At 40.4% G+C, this 20,933-nt stretch overlaps 1 protein-coding gene across 2 annotated transcripts in view; it reads right to left on the minus strand.

The window, feature by feature from the left end:
- Positions 1-805: 805 nt before the first annotated feature.
- march5 (membrane-associated ring finger (C3HC4) 5) overlaps positions 806-20,933 on the minus strand; it is a 32,857-nt gene continuing 12,729 nt past the window's right edge. Inside the window, exons 2-6 of one of the 2 annotated variants that reach the window (XM_042502455.1) lie at positions 20,156-20,358; positions 7,156-7,286; positions 5,811-5,994; positions 5,123-5,274; positions 806-3,375 (exon numbers count right to left, since the gene is read on the minus strand). In XM_042502455.1, the coding sequence (XP_042358389.1) occupies positions 3,259-3,375; positions 5,123-5,274; positions 5,811-5,994; positions 7,156-7,286; positions 20,156-20,358 (787 nt within the window). In that variant the 3' untranslated portion in view covers positions 806-3,258. Of the gene's footprint in view, positions 3,376-5,122; positions 5,290-5,810; positions 5,995-7,155; positions 7,287-20,155; positions 20,359-20,933 lie in introns of both variants that reach the window. The other variant, XM_042502454.1, reaches the window with a different exon arrangement.

Raw genomic sequence — 20,933 nt, forward strand, 5'->3', positions numbered from 1 at the left:
GGAAAAATTTCTATGAAAAAAAAGGAAAAAGCTAGGGGGAACACTATATCATTTGAAATTAGGTAACAGAATTATTATATATTTTTTAAAAGTCTTTCCCCAGGTAATTTCCTTGTTTGTTTTTCGATTTTTTTTATTTGTTTTTTTGTTATTTTATTTTATTTAATTATTTATACATTTTCAGGTAATTTTCTTGTACTTTTTCCTAATTCATTGCAATTTTTTGGGTCACTTCCTCTGTCGTTGCACATTGCTTTATTCCCATGTTCCAAGCCAGTTTGCCCAAGTTTTAAAGGGTTAATAAATTTGCAAAAATTTCCAAAATTCAAATTCAGAGAATGGCATGTCATTGGATAAAATCATTGAAACGTTTCAGTATGTCATTCAAAAAACAATTACATGTGACAGTATAGTATGTTGTCCAAAAAATCATGAAAACGTCAGCGTATAGTTTGATGTCCAATAAAAATAATATAATGCATTGTCCAAAAAATCATAAAAATGCCATATCATCTTATGTTGTTTAAAAAGGCATTAATTAGACAACAAGCAGCAGGAGCATACTTCAATTATTCTCTAGAATAAAAAGATTCTCTACAGTTCAAGTCCCTGGTTTACATTTAGAAAACCATAAACTTATTTCAACTTCAGGATGTCTTGGGTAACTCTAGAGACGGATTGGCCGTTGACACTTTGTTCTTTTTATTGACTCCTGTGTGTTTGTCATTAATTAACTCCTTAATGGAAAAAATATCTGGCTTTTAGTATAATACTTCCCCTCGCAACAAGCTCAACAAATGCACTTCAACATTGGAAAAATACATTTATTCACAGAACTGATACCATAGAACTCTTAAACTCAACGTCCGTACAACACAGACTTGAATGTCTCTTTTGGCAGAGTGGAGACTGGACAGTGGATGTAGTGGGTGGGAAAGCTGTGGTTTGCAGGTTGTAGGAGGACACCTGTAACGCAGACACAGTTTATATGTGCAGGTTAAATATTGCGAGTGTTTGTCCTGTACGTCACGCCTTTTTACAGACATACTGATATTTCTTGGCGTCTTTGAAAAGCAGAAACTTAGTTCTTCTCTAACTGCCACAAAAAGTAAAATCACATCATACTCCCAATGATTCAAAACAAACCTGTTCACCTTCATGTAGTGCTATACTCACTGAATTTTAGAAAGCCACATTTTTACACATACAACTCATGCAGATAGTTTTATTTGTCCAGGTTTTTCAGATTTCCACTGATACCCTTAAATATTGATGCGTAGAACTGGCAAACAGGAAAAGACACGTATTAGTATCCGGTAATAACATGAAGAGTTTCTTGATATAAGATATTTTTCACATTATTATCAGATATTTTTATATTATAGTGAGACACTTTTATGTTATAGCAAGACACTTTTCTTGTAAAAGAGAAAGAAGCAAAACTTTTATTACAATAAGTTTTTTGTCATAACATGGAAGCATCTTATTACGTGAAAATATCTTTTAACAAGGAACTTAACATCTTGTTATAACATAAATTTTTTTTTGCAAAAAAATGTCTCATGGCAAGAAGCTTTTTTGTTTTAGTAAGAAAGCGTGAAAAAATCATGTTACATCACAAAAATAAGAACACGACAATCATTTTGTTATAACAAACATGTTATTACCTGATATTGATCAGTTTTTTTAGGACATTTCATGTTTTCTTGTTAAAACAAGAAAAGCTTCTTGCTTGTTTTTTTTTTTTTTGGCCTGACAGTTGATGTTTCTGTACTTATATGCTCTTATTTTGTAGGAGCAGCATTTAGATGATCTTAATGAACAATGGCTCTTTTGAGAAATGTTTCCCCTCATTTCCTTTTGATGTCCCAAAGACATTGCTGTGAAAGGGTTATCTTCCTACTCAGTAAATGGAAGCAAATTACACATAATAAAAAAAAAAAAATATATTTTTTGTAAAGGCAATTGAGTTGTAGGCAGGAATCAGAAAATCCTGGGAAAATACATCCAAAACCATCTGCATAGCTAGATACTGTTAGTGGTGAGTGAGAAAATGTGGCTTGTCATTCAGTTGAACTGCCCCTTTAATTTTCCTATGCTTTCTGCCAAAATGTCAACCACCCCGGTGACTCATTTTTAATTACCGGTGTCCAAGTTTCACTTGTTTCTGCGTGGTAATTACCTCCGAGCCACAGTCTGACCCCAGCTACAGTTCACACTCAGGAAACACAACGATCCCATCGTCACATGTGGGGGTGGGGGAGGTGGAATTGCAGCTTATATAAAAGTCCAAACAAATGTCAGTCAGCAAAGTTTCTCCAGCCCAACATCCCATCACTGCAAAAAGCTCTGCGAGAACCAGACGCTCATCCACTCACGGTCTCATAGCAACAGGCTCGACCAAACCCGGGGCACTGCGATGTGCGATGAAGCCTTGAAACACGTCACATACGAGTGTTCTGTAAAATGGAGCTACAGCGACAAACAATCAAGGTAAACACTGCGAAGGCATGTGAATAAAAAAAAAAAAAAAAAAAAACAGCCCTCAAAGAACGCAGGGTGTGAGTGTTCCTGTGTGGTCAGTGTGTGAGCTTCTCTTCAGAGTGCCTTTCATTCATCTCTCTTCATGTTTCCTGGTTCTTAATGTACTGCATATGGATTCACAACACATTTTATTGTTTTATAATTAATACATTCTACACAGTGATTTTTACTCCTCGCTCAAAATTAACCCCTAACATTGGCGGAGGGGGGGGGGGGGGGGGCCAAGTCTGCAAAATAAACATTATAAAACAATCATTTATTATTATTATTATTATAAAACTTTCTAATTACACATGCCCCGCATCTTTTAGCTTTAAAATACAGTTAAGTTTACAATAAGTATTAGTAATGTGATTGTTGAAGCACATCCTCCCGACAGTCACACCGTCCTGTGTGTTAATGTGTGTAACTGCAAACATGCTCCAGTCTGTGTCCACATCCGTCTTCACCTTAACAAAGCGTCAAAAGTTTAAAAACAAAGTGTGGTGGCGGCGGCGGCGGTGGGGGATCCTTGCGTGAATGTCAGCGACGGTGCGATAAATCACTCCAGACGGGGTGAGGAGTAGGGAGGAAAAGGTGGTTAGAGTGACACTGATCCTAAGTCTGTTTCACCGGCACTTCCTGCTCTCAGTCTGACAGTTCATATATCCTCACCCCCTCTGGCAGAGGTGTGCTGCTCGTCCGGCTGTCCACCCTCCGGACTGCGGGGCCTCCTCAGGCTTCCTCCTGCTCGGGGAAGTTGAGGATCTTACGGTGGGCTTGCCTCAGGTACTGCTGCTGTTTGAAGTACACCTTAAACGCCCCCTTGATGGCCACGAAGGCAATACCTCCCTGTAGGGGGGAAAACACGCAGCGTGTTTAAAGAGGGCTCAGAGGTTGATTCGGCTCTGTCTTCAGTTCAGAGCGGCTTCAGTGTGAATGTGAGGAAAATCCCTTCAAATCTTAAACCTGCTCGCCTGATGTGTGGCAGCAGACATGAGCGAAAAGCTCGCCTGTAAAAAAAAAAACTCTGAACATGCTTATGCTTTTTACTCCAAGAGTTACATGAGAAGATTGATAACAGCTGCTCTATCTGGACGGTAAATGTGAAGCTCAGGTAAGCAGCTGTTTAGCTTGGCTTAAAGACTAGAAACAGCTAGCCTGGCTCTGTCCAAAGTCAACACTCCACCTCAAGTACCAGCAACTCTTAAGATCACTAATTACCATGTTGTATCTCTCGATTCTACTCTATATTTACAAATGGTTCAATCGTAACATTTTTTGGAGGGAGGCTTATTTCTGTTTATATTCCCCTGTTATCAACACCAATAATTAAAATGAACTGAAAACAACTGAGATCCAAAACAGGGATTTTCTTCTTTGTTTGGAGCTTAACTTCTGTGGATCAGAACATATCGGGTGTGGAATTAATCTGCAGACGCTTAAAATGACACCAAACTTTTTTAGTTTTTGAGCCTGAGACAGACGGTAAGGCTTGTTGATTGTAACTGAGCCGAATTCCAGAAAACTTGTGCTGGCCAGTTAAGAAGATTGAGCCATCGATGATGGTATAAAACCGTTAATAGAACAGGTTTTTCAATAATTGCTAACCACACAATCTACAAGATACAGTCATAAATGTGCACACAAAAAATTAGGCTGACTGGACCATTACTTTACAAAATTAGCTCTGAGCAGACGCACGCACGCACGCACGCACGCACGCACGCACGCACGCACGCACGTCACATAATCCCTTTAAGGTTTATACCTGGCACAGATAATAATCCTGAATTTAAATATAAAGCCTAAATACCAAAGGAGGTCAAGAAAAAAGAAAATGTGATGCCAAAGTAACCAAATCATTAAATATTGACGCAATAGCACTTCTAAAAATGTGAAAACTTCTCCCATTAGTGTTTGGTGTTTTCAGGTACAAACCTTGTACGGTACAATCATTTTTGGTTATTCTACGTTAGAAAGTGTTTTGAGTTCTGTTTGAATGTGTTTGCTTAACTGGCTCTAAGCAAGCTTCTTCCTCCTTCCTGTGAATCAGCGTTGGAATACAGCTTTCAGCCATTCAGCAGCCTGTCTCTCTGTCTGTCTCTCTGTCTGTCTGTCTCTCTCTCTGTCTGTCTGTCTGTCTGTCTGTCTGTCTGTCTGTCTGTCTGTCTGTCTCTCTCTCTGTCTGTCAGTCACAGAGCTCAGCAGATGGGGACAGAGTGTCACCAGAGGTAACCAGAGTGGCATCACATGAGCCACTCTGGTTACCTCTCTGTCCTCAGCAGTAGGTGAGTGACGAGGCAGGGCGTTCTTACGTACAAATGGATCGTATTTTTTCAGCTGTGAACACCAGCTGAACTGGAGTCATTTAAAAACTAGCATTGCTGCTGTGTTCCCTCTGATTCAGAAGAGACAAAACAAGGGGAGAACGCAGAAAGTAGCATTTAACTAACATGAACTCCTACAGAGTTCATTATTATGATGAATTATAATGAATCTTCTAAACAGCACCAGGTAACACTGGATTCTTTAATGTAACACTGTGACTTATTTATTTCCTGTACTGGATGCATGAGGACGATCCTGTTGTACCCACCAGGATGGTCCTCTGCAGGTTGGAGTTGACGCTGCTGAACATGAGCTTCCCCACGATGGTGGCGATGGTGGGGAAGACCAGAGCGCCGCACAGGATCCGTGTGGCCGATACGTGGTCTGCCAGGGGGCTGGCCTCTGCCGGGATACGAGGAACTGGGCAGCCAATCCCTGCAGAGACGCACGGAGAGGCAGCAGGGAGCCAGTTGAAACATACATGATTGTATTCGTGTCTGAGAGTACAGCTGGTCTGACAGGCCGAGTCTTATTCACAGCTCTGACGAAATGAGCATAAACCAGTGGCAGTGAGGGGTCCTGTGACGGATGAACAGGCGGCAGCGTCCACAAACTCACTGTGTGACATCTCAAAATGAATAAAACACACCTAATAAACTGACACCAGCACTGCTTCGTAAATGTATTTATGATACTGTGAGTGTCTCCTGTACTGTGAGGACATATTTATTTGTGCATCTGAATTTCCAGCTTATGAATTTACCATTTTCTCCAGCAGCAGAAGCTGTGCTCTAGCTGCAGTAACACAATGCTGCTGAATATATTATAGCTCTTATCCACATCAACTCCCAATGAGAGCAGCATTTGATTAGGGTCAAAGCTCTAGATTTCTGACAGTAAAAGCAAAAAAAATGAATTTATACATTTCTGAGTGATTCACCAGTGTGTGTCCTGACCTGGGAAGATGCTGTTGAGGATCTGCAGTTTGTTAGAGTACTTCCTCCACAGGCGTAGGACATAGTCCTCCCAGCGGATCATCTTGCCGAGGATGAGCATGACAGGGATGGTGGGCAGGCCGATGAGCAGGAACAGAGGGTCGGCCCGCTCCATAACGTCCAGGCCCTCCTTATGGCCAACCACCTGGAGAGCAGAGGGGACGGTCAGAGTGGAAAACTACTGCAGAGGTGTCAAACTGGCTGACTTTTACTTATTAATGAGAAAGAAAGAATCACAGAACGGAGCAGTGGAGGCAAGGCTTTAACTTAAGGGTGTCCCTTTGTCTCAGGGACGGGAAAAAAAATCATTGGGGATGATAAAAAGTACATTTTTGGACAGTCAAGGGACAGAAGCATGAAAAAATACAACTGCAATTAAAAAATAAAATTATTTTTTTAAAATTGTCCATATGTACACACACACACACACACACACACACACACACACACACACACACACACACAAACAAAAACACACACAGCAACAAGATGAACAACCGCAGTCACAACTGAAAGCCGCAATTATAACTGCGTCACAAAGCAGTGTTGGGATTTTAAGCTTTCTGGTGTGACCAGCAGCCTAAACAGCAAAACATACCGCAGAGGAGACAAAAACACAGACCGGGACAAAGTCCAATCATGCTCTCTCTCTGTCTGTCACATTCTGTCTCTCTCAATGGAGCACAAGAGACAGGTGGTCTTCTCACGAGAGCACACATGCAGTTGAACGTTCACAGTGTTTACAAATGAAATAAAGACTGGTATCATAAAGTCTGCAGATTTAACTGAAAAACTGACTGACTGAAAAACTGTTGATTTATGAACGGAAAGCACGCAATACAAAGAAATCATGAATATGTGTACACAGCATTTTTTAAATAAAATGTAAGCTTATGTACAATTAAATCATTTCCAAAATTATGAAGCCACACATCACTTGTAATACAGAAATAATGTTATTGTAGAAAAATTCATTTTAGAATGGGAGAGCCAGCATTTTTGGGACAATTTAAATTGTATTCTAGGAAACTTTGGGACAAAAAAAAAAAAAAAGTCAAAGCCCTGACAGGAGAAGCACAAAAAGCTGTTGTGACTTGACAAGTACTATACCTATCCACATGCACATTATGAGCAGTTCTGTAAAATGGACAATGTCCACATATAAATACCTGCATACTTGCAAAACGGCTTCTGAGTAAACTATGATTGAACCTGTTTGTGGCAAATTAAATCAAAGTCAGGACCTGAACTTGACTGAGCAGACTCATTATAAACTAAACCTCACCGAAGGGATCATCGGTCTCACCTGCATGACAGTGACAGCTCCGTAGGTGACCGCGGTCCAGTAGATGGAGCCCACCATGATGCCAGCGGCAGCGAAGGGGCCGGCCTTAGAGATGAGCCGGTCAGCCAGGTCTAGCACGTACACCACAGGACCTGATGGGGACAAACAGCTGAGTCTGAGACCACATTAACACACAAAACTCTTATTCTGAAGTTCTTACTAATTCTTACCATGATCTGGAGTGTAGAATGGTTGATACTGTATGTTTTTTGTCTTATATTGATATTTGGGAATTTTTTAGAAATTCTGGTAATATATCAGCTGATAGTAATTTTGGAAACACATAACATAAACCGACAACGACATAAACCAACAATATTGATACACATACTTGTGCAATAGTATAACATTTCACAGCACAACTGTTTCACGAAGTCTTGTCGTGTTACAGTATGAAGGTATTACAGCATTGTTCTTTGAGTTTTTTGAGGGGGTTAACAAATGTTTTATAATTATAACTGAAACTTAAAACATTTTCTTTTAATGGAAGTATTTGTAAAAAAAAATAAAAAAATCTCCCTTTAAAAATAACTCAAATAAAGGCGAGATATTCCATTCAGTTGCAGTTTTCTTAATACCGCAGATGAGCAAATGTATATGGTGTGTATCACTGCAGCCCCATATGCCACCAGACACTTCTGTATTTCATTAGAAATATTATGAAAATATCTGATGGACTATTTTTATTCACTTTTTAGTATTTAATCCTAGTGAATCAGTGCAAAGAGTTATACACACATGCTCACTCTGTCACTGGTAAACATTCATACAACTTTGTGTTACAGTGCCAATGAACAAGTGTGTGAGTGTACAGCAGGGGTCATGAGACTCCAGCAGGTGAAACAAACATTGGAACCAGAAAAGCAAACTCCACACATATATATGTCTCATACATATACAAACAGAGGCACCAGCCATCAGCTTGCACATCCTGCTCTTGTGTTAGAGTTACTTTTCTGCCTGCAGGCTGAATTGGCTGCATTATAATAACAGAAAAAGCACTAAAGACACGAGGAAGCTCACACTGAATAAACATCATGTGCTCAGGCAGCCTCACAGTGAAACAACAAGAAAAAATGACAATAATGCAGGCGTGAAAGTAAGAGAAAGCTTAAGGCAGCTCAGGTATGGTGCACACTGACTACACTGTACTGACTGACAGACAAGGAGGAGCTTCTCAGCCAGCTTGATTAAAAATAACTAAGCGGAAACTCAAACATGTATTACGGATTAATCTGAAGTCCAAACTTGACTTTAGAGCACCCAAGTCCCTGTCTGACATCAGGAGCAAAACTTAGGGAAAAAAACTTAAAAATTCTCTTCTGCATCCTCCTCTCTGGCATTCCAGGCTGACTCGAGGGAAATCATGCAATATTTACAGGAAGGCAACCTGATTTCCTCACTCAGACAGACCCATCCACATCCTATTAATAACTAGCCCAGGAGTCAGTGGGAGGAGAGAGGGGTGGGGACGCTGCCAGAGAGACCAAGCACCAAACACGCTACCGGTTTATGTGTGATGCAGTGCAACTCTGTAAACAAACATCAAGAGCCACAGCACATCTGATGTAAAGACCCTGAAAAAACTATTTTATAAACCACCTTCTTACTATAATCAGTGTTGTCCTAAATAAAAACATTTTCTGCCAAAGTAGGAACAGTTTGGGGAACTTCATTTGACAGATTTCTGTTTAATAACTTACTGTTTATAGACATGCAAAGCTTGTGCAAATATGCAGTTTACAATGACAGTGGCTGCGCATTTACCCACTTAATGACTTGTTATTTTTGGAACAGTGAGTCCTTGATTTGAGACAGCGACAGATAAAAACAGTTGATTTATCATTGTTTTATTTTACTATGTTTTCTTACTTAGCCTACATACTTTTTTATTTTCAAACAGTATGTTTGACTTTTAACGTTACAGAAAAGCGGCTTTAAAGATGAGAACTGACTAGTGCGTTCGACAAACAAAAAGTTGTCTGGGATAACAAGTTCGGCTGGGGTTACTCGAGTGTATACTCAAATGTAAGGAAAAGGCCAGAAATGCTAACTTTAGCCTCTGATAGCATCCATGACCAGAAGCACACGGTGGGAAAACTACAGAGTAAATGCAATCAATTATCCCCTCTGTGACTCAAACTTCACAAACTACTGCTGAGGAAAAAAAACCTCACGAAGAGTTCCACCTGCACTGCGTTGAGGGCCCCGAAAAAAACTCTTAAAAAAAACTTTAGAGAGGGGGGACACAGAATGATAAAACAGGAAAAAAGAAAAGGGAAAGTCTGCTGCCCCTTTCTTCACAAGCCCCTTCCAGTAATAATTTTAAGAAAATACTGATTTATTTAACGCATTAAAAATAAAGATTCAAAAAATGAAATTTCTACAGCATTTCAGAGACATAATTGTTTCTTTTGGGGGTTTTTTTGTTAATAAATTATAAATGAATTAAAATCACATGACTATACAATAAAATGTCTACATTTTTGCTGTATTGAAAACATACCAAACGGTGACACTGCTGTCCCGTAGTGAATTGAATGGTGAATTTTACGAGCCATTAAACTCACATACAGTACATTAATACTGTGAGCGTTGATATAGTTTTTTTGGATACTGTAATATTGTTATTGTTTCCTGATTTTAAAGGCTGAATTACAGTAAATTGATTTATTCTCTGTACTTACCAGACTGTACTATTATCTGCCTTTACCTACTTAGTCAATATATTGACATTTTTTAGGATTATTTCCAAAAATTCTTACTGTGTAAATATTTTGTGAAAACACTAATAGTCAACCCTACAACACTGTCACCCACATCGCCCTGATGAAGGCCTCCGTGCTGAAAAGCATCTGCCTTTTTATCTGTTCTACTCTTCACTACTTATTTTTTCTCTCCAACACAAGAGTACCCGTGACTATTCCAAAAGACCACTCCTGCACGTGTAGGTAAGCTAGTTTTTAACCCACCACAGAGTACCTCGCTTTACTGCTATTAACTCGACACACTGAGCACACCTGTCTCCTTTTTTCCCCCCTACAACATTGTTGCAATATCAATATTGAGGTATCTGGTTAAAGATATGGTGAAATTAATTTTCTCCCCATCGTCCAGCCCAGAAACACATATAATCTGGTAGAATCAGTTTAGTTTTAGTTTAGCTGTTGAAACCTTTTCCACCCATTTGATGATGATTATTAGAAAACTAGAGATGTATCACCATTTTTCACATTTTCATAAGTGGTTGAAAGGTCACTTCTACAGGCGTTCGAAACATGCTTGTCTCTTGAGAAGGCTGACATTTATAACCTTATTTTTAAAACAGTGATCTTGGCACTTGTCTTGTCTAGTTGTGAAATAAAGCTGTGAAGTGGCATTAAAACAGTGCTGAGTCACTGCTCCTTGTGAAAGCAGGACTTGGTTCAAGAACACTTTCCCCTCTGGCCACGTCAGCAGCAGATTGATAAATATATCATCCTATTCGTTTGCGCTGCGAGGCTGATGTACAGCAAGTAAAATACAAATCGACCTTGTAGCACAAAGAGCTTCCGTCACATAAAGTTAAGGACGACTGTGCTGCAGCGGGTTACAGGCTTTTGGCAGGGGGATCACTGGCAGAGCTGCCCTCCTATCTCCGAGTCATCATTTAAAACGTGGACAGATTTAATGCAAACACCTGAGCGGATTTTCATGAGCCTGCAGAGGAAATCAAAGACCGAACTGGAACTACAACATTTACATTAGCCAATGAGTGTAAAAAGAGCAGCAGCTTTCTAAAATAACCCTCTCTGTGGTTATTTTGGGGTTATGGGTTTTTACAGTTGGGACATAAGACAGACTTTATTAAGCTGTTTGTACAGCCAGGCCACCGTGAGGCTGTTACCCATAAGTACTTGCCGCAAGTTGTCTACAATTCAGCCACTGTTAGTTGTACACCTATTTCTGCAGCTGAGTACATTCACTCTATTAAAGAGTCTGGAGCACAGGCTGGTGTAGCATTTTAAGCAGCCAAAGCTAAAGGTCTCTCTCTTTAGACAGCAGGGCTTCTGGCCACTTGTTGAGGAAAGATCCCAAAGCAAGCGAGCAGCATTTGGCACTTTTAAAGCTGCTTAACACGCGACAGAAATATCACACTTTTATTTCTAAAGTAGTTATAAACACAGAAGCTCTCTAGTCCACTGCCAGCCCTCTGATGCTTTCCAGAGCTCATTTTTACTGCACCTGTGTTTGCCGACCGGATTGATCTCACATCGCTCGAGTGCATTAATATGGCATATTTTGATGACAGTGTTGGAATCTCTTCCGTTTTCTCCCTGCCTAAGCATTACGCCATCGCGGCCGAAGGGAACTGGGTCGCCCTTAATGGCTGCTGGCAGGATGGAGAGCTTAGCAATTCATTTCAGCCACTGGCAGCAGATTCCATAATTAAGATAATTAAAAAGGAGGGGGTGGAGGGGGGTGAAGGAGAGAGGCAAAAAGTGCAACTGCAATTCCTCAGTAGTGGGCACGCATGCTGGCACACTGTTCCAGCTGGCTTGTTTACTCTCTCTAAAGGAGAAGAAGCAAGGACACGGCGTCCTCCGAGTTATATCGCTGGCCAAATTAGCATGATAGGCTGGCTTTGGCTCTGCGGCAGGTGCTGGTGGGAATGGGGCCAGAACAGCAGAAAGCTACTCTACTCTGTGTGGGCTGCAGTGTTGCTAGTTTCTGCATCTCCCTGTGCCACAAGTCAGAGAAAATAATCATAATCTAGGTTAATAGAAAAGGTGATCTATGGCTCCAAATCGACCCCCCCATCTGATCCGGCGGCAGGCAGGGGTCCCAACCTGGGAGCCGAGCTTGAGTAATGCCTGTCAAGCCTCTAGAAATGAGCTGGCCTCAGCAGCAACCCTGAGAAAATGACTACTGTGGCAACTTCCCAACAGTGCTCCCTGTCTCTACCTGTCCGCAGCTTTGCCTCATCACCCAAATTGAAAGCTGTCATCCCAGTGTTGTCACCAAGCTGTGAAATTGCTATTATTCTGAGGGCTAATTAAAGCTGCAGCAAATACCATGGCTTGTGAAGCCAAGCCACTAAAATGATATGCAAAAGGAAGAATATATGTCTGAGCTTTAAAGTTTTGACCTAAACAAGATACACAAGGAGCAACCGTTTGTCATAGATATAAGGTAGCAGTAAGTTTGTGAAACTATAATAAAGAATTTTAAAAAATGGGAGAGGAACACTGCAGCAATGATGCAGCAAAACAGACAACGCTGTACTCCTCCGGCTCACTTTGAAGTGCACTAATGCCCACAGTATCCTGCAGCTAGAGACAGGAACTCGGACGGTACAAAAAAAAATCGCAGCAGAGAGGTGGAGAGATTTACTCTGCTGCATTTAATAAAAACAGTCGTCTTATTTATTAAGCATGAAACAAGATGTAATAAAGCCCTTTAAGTTCCCATCTGCCTGCGTAACTACTGAAAGCAGAATACAGTGAATATGATGTAGACTGTTGTAGAATGTACATAAAAATCGCAAAGAATTACAGCAAAGTGATGTAAATTTAACTAAAAAAAGTCACACTGGCTTATTCATAATATAACAATATTCTGAATTTTATGTGGGTCATGTGAACAGCATATTCTGTATAAATATTCCACATTAAGCTGTTTTCTGAATTTAGCACTTTCTGATAAAGAAATGTGGGACATACCGGCATTATTTGGGTTTTAGGGGCATTGTTTGGACACATATACAGCCATTTCAGTATATGTGTCTCAATTGGGGTTTTAACTGCAGTTTGCGACACGCGGCCTCTTGTCTATTTATGGGCGGATCTATGTGTCTATGTGTCTATATGTTGTCAGCAAACTCACAGTTTGCAGATGCATGCAGGAAACCCCCCATTTCTTATCAAAAGAAGAAAAACACCTGCTTTTGAAGAATATGACAAACTTGGATGTCAAGGTTTTTGGATATCAGAATCAGAATCGGGTTTTATTGCCAAGTACATTTACATATAAAAGGAATTTGACTCTGTGTTTTGGTGCAAAATACTTAACATCTGTCCATTTAAAGCGAATAAGACACAAGATAATAAACATAAAAAAGCAATACAAAAATATAAAATAAAAAATAAATATATAGGATACAGAATGTATGCACAAAAGGTGCAACGGAGGGATTGAACAGCCAGAAGGATTTCCTTCTAGCTGTTCTCACACATGCATGCAAAAATATCGCAGCGCTGAACCTTCAAGAAGGTGGTTGAAAGAATGAAAGAATTAGGATGATCCAAAAAGTCCAACACCAGTAAGGGAGTAGAGCGCAGTGCAAAAAATCCATTTTGATGAAAAGAAAGAAAATGACAATTGGCTCTGGCAATTCTACTTTTCCATATTTTGGCGTAATGTTAGGGCACGTTAATCAGAGTGCATGCGGCTGCATGTAAAGGGGAGTGTAAATAGAATATTCATTTTCATTCATAAGCCATATAAACAGCTTATTAGGAATATTGTCCTTTTCAGGAAACAGGCAAAAACTGGACTATTTTGTGCATGTAAACATACTCAATGTGGTAAACCCACCAACTTGATCATCCAAGTAACGGACTTCAGTCCTGTGCAAATGCAGCTTGACCCAAAGCTGACATGCAAATCAGCATGCAACTTTTGCATGTGGTGCTCTGCTGGAAAGGATCCAGTCTGAGGCACATCCTGTACTTCACAATCTCCAAACATCACCATCACACACCTGAGTTCTAATGATGTGTGACATGATGTTTAAGTCACAGGGAAACACTGGAGGACAGCTGTGATTTTGAGGATTCATCAGCAGAGCGGCAGCGTTACTCCACTCATCTCCTCTCTGCTCCACCGGCCTTTGATGAGCTGCTCCGTCAGCTCCCCCCGTGACCCAATTTCACTCTCACTCCCCTCTCCCAGACACATCTAGTATCCCCACATGGCTCCCTCGCCGTCTGACACTAGCTAATGGGATTAGGAAAAAGACACTTTTCCCTGTGGATGAAGAGCCTCTCAGGTAAACTCAACAGGCGCTGTGCATAAAACCAACCGGTGCTCGACTTCCTGTCCTGACACTCAGTTAATAGATGGCAAAGTTGCCTTTTTAGTGTTCAGAACATAGTGGCTAGAAATCATGTGACTTCAATGGTTATGGTCTTAGCAGTTAAATAAAAATGAAACATCCATCCTTACAAAACACAGAAAAGAGGAAATATATTGCCCCAGGGAAGACATTTTTCTGTAGGCCAACCTGGAAGTTAGCGTGTCCCTGGTTTCCTCGTCAAAAAGCCTATGGGATTTTTCCATTGGATTTGGGGTCAATGCAGAAAATAAGCTGTGCTGTAAACAAATGTTACAGTGATACTTGCAATTTTTGTTTGACAAGACAATCTTTATATAGGAATGCCACTTTCAGGATTTTTAATGCATAAATGTAAAATCACCAGAAGTAAAGGCTAATGTTAGGCTATAAAAAACTACACAACTTGGCTGGCAAGACATGTTCGGTGCAGCTCAGCTTGATGATGAACTGTAGTCTCATTAAGCTACTTGTTAGCAAGCGCCTTTATTAAGACACAAACAAACTTCAGAGTTTATGAATCGGGTTTTTACTAACGTATTTTAGTTGTATTGTCGTAGAACAAAACATGAAAGTCTTGTGTTAACCATAAACATTATTTAAGGCATCTAACCAAAAATCATTCAAAAAATCTGCTGACTTTAAGACGAGGGAACCGAAGGTGCTCGAAATGCTAATTTATTTGCAGCTTCTAGAACTCATTAATGGGGTACTCTATGGATAGAAAACAAGGTCAGCTGTCTGTATCTGAGGCTTATTCACAAAACGTTCTGAGGCTAACACTCCGAAAAATAAATAGTCCTACATTTTTGGTCTAACAGTTATAGGCAAAGCATTTTTGTGCTAAAACTTCAAAGTCTGAGTAAAGTCAGAGGCCATCCACAGGATTCCGAAGTCGCTTAGACTGAGTCATAATCAGTCAGCTGCTGTAGGTAATGTGCCTTGTCACATCAGTGTTTTCAATAAGGTAATGAGCAAGTTAACAGGGATCCAATCAGCTCACTAACAAATCTATGCAATCCAATGGTTTGCAAAAATCTGAAAAACTGACACTGGAATCATGCAGTTTGCAGCAACTCTGCCATCCATCAGAATTATTCATCAAACCAAAACTGCGCTCCTCAGACCCCATTTTGGTTTTAGGGTTAATTATTACCTTGTAAAAATCAAGCTTGGGTGGTGCGCAAATGATGATTCTCTCTGACCAATCAGTGGTCTGCAGTGTTTTACTGCACCCTCTATAACTGTCTAACCTCACTTGGAACCTCAACTGAGGTGATGAAAAAATACTAGGTACTATCCACAACTTTTGACATTGGACAATAAAAAAGGGAGCAAGTTGAACTGAGTAGAGCCTTGCTGTATCATGCAGTAGAAATGCAGCATTTAGAGTTCTCTCTGTCCCTTTGTAGAAGTTGCTCATAGTAGCATCAAGTACTTTGAGCACAATTTACTTACAACTGCTCATGGTATGGTGATATAATGCACAGCTCTACTACCCTCACACATGAAGCCTTACAAAACAAAAGTTTATTTAGATGCAATGCATATGTCTTTTTTCCCCAGTGGAAGCGCCTCAATCTTACTAGACACCTTATATCACTTAAAAACTGAGTTTTCTCTTAGTCAGCCAGTTAAACATGACGCCTCCTCCCACGCATCCACACAATCTGTCATCTAAACTGAAGAGAAACCAAAGAAAGTTACCCACATGGCTAAATCAAAGGTAACACAAGCCTCTGGATGCTTACACAAAGTCCTCAATAAAAGAGCTATGAAATGATGTTAGCAAGCCTGCTGCATCATTTCTGAGGGCACCATCAGTCAGCAGATCAGCCACTGTATAGAGGAAGCTCCCTTTCAAAATAAACCACAGGCCTATCCATCGTGATGCTCTATTGCTGCTGGCCAAACCGCTTGAGCATTTGAAAACATGACAAGGGAACACAAACTTAGGAGTGGGCGTCGGGAGCTGATGAGCTTGAGGGTAAACATTTTACCTTCTGGGCCACAAATCCTCACTGGCTGTTATAAAAAAAAGAGCTGGCTAACAATAACAACATAATTACTGTATCTGGCACACTGTGAGAAAACACTGATGCATTGTGTCTAAATCATGAGTTTAAAAGCTGCTGTGTGAAACAGAGACTCATTTTTTGTCTCTTTGAACTAGAACATGTGAGTGAGACTCTAGCATTAGGTAGCACACACATGTTTGTGTAGTCAGAGGAGTTCTCTCAGATGGGACTAAAATAGATTTACATTAAATGTATCTTGAGTTTGAATATTAACCTAGAGAATATGTACAAAAATAGAAGCTAAATTTGTTCAGTCCTCTAGAATAGTTATTGTTGATTTCTTCACAGTAATCTATTTTTTTAAAACTAGAATTACTGCTTTGTGGTTGCATGCCTCTGCGAAGCCCTCAACTTGCAGTTATAGTTTACAGTCAGTGAGGCTGACTTTTGAACATTTGGATTTAACAGTCATCACTTTATCATTTTATCCTATTAGAAATCTGTGTTAATTTTTCTTAATTAGAGTATAAATTCTTTAGTTATGGACAGAAACATCTTTTGTAAAGTCACTGCGACCTTTGACCTTCAACCACCAGATTCTAATCAGTTAACTCCTGAGTCCAAGCAGATGTTTGTGTCAAACTTGAGGAAATTCCCTCAAGGCCTACTTAGTATATCATATTCATAAAATGAGACAGAAACAAGGTCACAATGTCCTTTGACTGTTGATCACCAAAGTCTGATCAGTTCATGTCTGCCATGTTACGTTCACAAGAATTAGACAAATGCATGGTCACAGTCACCTTGACTTGCCAAATTTGACAGAACTTCCTTCAAGGCGTTCTTGAGATATCACATTCACAAGGATGAGACAGATAAGGTCACACTGACCTTGACCTTTGGCCTATGACCCCCAAAATCTCATCAGTTCATGCTTGAGTGCAAGGGAAAATTTGTGGTGGATGGACGGACAGCCTGAAAACATAATGCCTCCGACCACAGCTATCTCCAGCGTGGAGGCATAAAACCACACAAAGAGTAGGAGGAAAAGGTACATGAATATCCAGTGTATGCCTGACTGTGAGAGATTTGTTTTCATACAGCCTTAAGTACAGACTTCATTTTACCATGTTGCCTGGCAACCAGTCAGGCATGGCTTCACTTCAATTTCACTGAATCAATAGCCATTCTTGTGTTTTCTCTCCCTGCTATACATTGATGAATGCGTAAGCAACAGAGTTATTCTTCACCCACAACAAAAACACTGGGTGTGCAAAATAATGATCACCCTGAGTTGTTTAAACCACCAACCTCCTTACATAGAACACTGTAAATCTTATTACTGAAATGTAAATTGAAGTTAAGAGTTAAAAAAAATCTCCATACCTTAAGTTAGTAGTTTTGCAACATCTCTTTCAGACATGCTTTGATTTCTATCAGATTTTACAGCCAACCTTATTTTATTACTTGTCAACTGCCCCATATTACTGCATACAAATACACACAATGTTATTTTTTGTAATGTAATATTAAGCCATTTTTGAATTTGTGAGCCATTAAATGCGATATTTCTTTTAATTATTATTATAACACATTTAACTCATTAAATGTGTTATTGGAATGCACGACTGGCTGTTATTTTATTTCTGCATGTAAGGGTTGATACAGCACTAATTAACAGTGCTATTGGGACCTGTGTGCCAATTAACACAACCTTAAATACAAAAAGGAAAGGCCCTGACAGACACATTCGCAAACATGCAGCAAGCAGCCAAGTGCCAATAATCAGCTCTCAGAGGGAGATACAGACGTTATTTACTGAGGAGGAGGAAGTGTTTAAAGAAGCTGAGCTGAACCTTCTGCTTAAAGCACCAAAGTGACTGACAGCACAGCCTTGGACACTATAAATATACATGAACCTGTTTACCAGCCAGGCTGGGCCTCCTGCAGACTAGCATTGTCTTGGGGCCAGCTACTGTCTCAAATTGCAACTTCTCTCTCTTTGAGGTTCATCTGGCAGTGGCCCAGTGGCTGGTGGGTAACCCAGTAACAACTGGGCACTATTAACCTTGTATGTGTCCAGGTTCTGACATTTGGCTGTAAAACTCCAACAAAATGATAAAGCTATCCTTTTTGGTGTGACTACAATAATTTACTGTCACTGCAAAATGCTGTGTAACAAACAGCATGGGCGGTATGAAAGGATCTGAGTCAGAGAAACTGAAAAGTGAGGAGGTTTGGGATAAATAAGCATGGTGGTGTGTGGTGTATGTTCACTAAGTGAGTCATAGCTGGTGTTTGGGAGCAATTGATGCCCTTGTCACTCGATGCCCTCGTCACTCTGACGTGTCAGGATAATTGAAGCAGCCACTTCTCTAAACTGCTGCTGGTCAATCAGACAGAAGCTGGGCCATTTAACAAGTGAGCACCCTTCTGTTCCTCATCAGGCTGAAAGGAAATATTTACCCAGATCTCCACAGAACCTATGCTGGCTCCGGAGTAAATAAACATGCACTCAGGCAAGACAAACTGAATAGCTCTCAGAGCTCTGGGTACAGTTACAGGAGGCAGCACCCTCACAGTCGAGCTTCAGCAGCCTGTTTACATGGAAATCTGCTCTATATTGCTGCTTCATTGTTGACAACTGGTGGAAAGTGAGAGTTGTCATGACATTTTGACAGTACAACAAATCAAATTCAGAATTACAAGCTGGAAACTTTTTGGCAGTTTTTCAATCCATCTTGGTGCTATGCTGCAAACCAGAAGACAGGCAATCTTTTTGCACCATGTTGATAGTTAAACTGTCCATCGCACACTTAAAGGTGCAGTATGTAATTCTGGAGAAAGACAACTGACTGCTGAGTCTCATTCCCAGATTGTCAAATATTGACGCTTGGGCTTTGTGGTTCAGTCCAACTATCAACCCAAGGTTGTCTGTTTTTGACAACCTGGGAGTGAGAGTCAAATTATCTTTCTTCAGAATTACATGTTGAAACTTTAAAAGAGTACTCCACAGATTTAACATTGCACTCCTATGACATTGTCAGTCGCAAAAACACCATTTAAATGAAAAAAATATTAACACTGATGCAGCATAACCAGAGATATTGCCTTTTTTCCCTGATGTATGCTTGTTCCTTGTCAAAACCGCTTGCCTACATTACCAAAAATACATCCTGGCTGCCAAAGGTTTGGCCTGAGATTTGAGCGTGATGTGTTTGTAGCAGCTTATGAAGCCTCAGGGCCTCTAGCTTAAGCAAAGATGAGTGGTGGGCTCCAGAGGTTTGTTAACCTCACTTTTTTCAAACTCCACACCCCCATATATTTTTCATTTTTACACTTGTAGTCTTTAAACCCACACATCGCCTCCGGAGTGGCAAAAAGGCTTTAAACATTTTTTTCACATATGCAGTAGTATTCCCTGAGACCTGTAAACAGACTTTGATGTATTTGGTGGAGTTCCCTGTTAAGCTGTTTAGTGTCAGTATCCAACACAAATTACTGTACTTTTTTTTTTTACCTAATCCCAATTTTGAAAACTGCCTCTTACATAAACAAGATGGAGCCAAGAACATTTGACTTTATCTCATGAAGCTAGTCTGAAGCTATATGCAGCTACACTTGACCTTGGAAAATACAGCTTAAGGAATATTTACTCCCTTAGCATTTCTTAATCATTTCTGCAAGCACAGAAAGCTTGCTCTGACCACCTGTGCTGATCAGTATTAAAGCAGCTTGGCCCGAAAAGAAAACAAACCTCATCTCGTGCCGCCTCATGGTTGTCATGTCATTTTTAAGGCTCTATCTTAACTCCTCAGTCTTAGTTTTATTATTTTGTGATACAACCCACCTAATTTGGGAAAGACGATGAGGTATTCTGCGTTGCATTGTGGGCAGGCCACGCGTGCCGTGCTGTTGCCCCGCTGCTTCTCGTCCACCCAGCGCTGCAGGCAGGCCTGGTGAACCCACTTGGTGGAGCCGCGGCAGCGACACGGACGCACCCACTCTGCTGTGCGGTCGTCCTCATCTGTGGCGAAGCACACCCAACAGCTCCTGAAAACAAACACACACAACCACAGATGGGATGAAGACCAGGAAACACATGAACCCTGATGACTGGAAAAAAAATTGATTTCCTAAATGAGTCTGACATTTTAACATCACAACAGTTTTACACATATTCCCCTCAAATGTTAACAAACAATAACAGAGCAGTTGTGTTGCAGCATACGACAACTGATAATGTGATTTCAGACAACACAAAAACATTGGCTTCTGCAATTCCAGAGCCAATTGGTGTGATAATACCTTTGGATCTAGTGAGAGAAAACCCAAGCAGAGCTCCTGCCCACTGGCAAGTCAACCAGCCAAACTGGGAAGCCAGCTAAAATATGACACACCACAACACACGATCCCAAATTCCGTGTTTGAAAAACAACAACATTTCTAGTTAGCAGGTCCTCCAAAAATTGCTTAATAACCATTAAAATTATTTTTTTTCTGTATTGCATTAAATGTAAATCATTTACAAAATATCCAAAATCAAATTAGAACGTTATATCCTGTTCATTTCAAATGTATGTGCTCAGCTCTGCCCTTGTCAGTGCATATGACTGTATCTTCTGTCA

Source organism: Plectropomus leopardus, chromosome 15, assembly GCF_008729295.1.
Source record: "Plectropomus leopardus isolate mb chromosome 15, YSFRI_Pleo_2.0, whole genome shotgun sequence".
Classification (NCBI taxonomy): Eukaryota; Metazoa; Chordata; class Actinopteri; order Perciformes; family Serranidae; genus Plectropomus; species Plectropomus leopardus.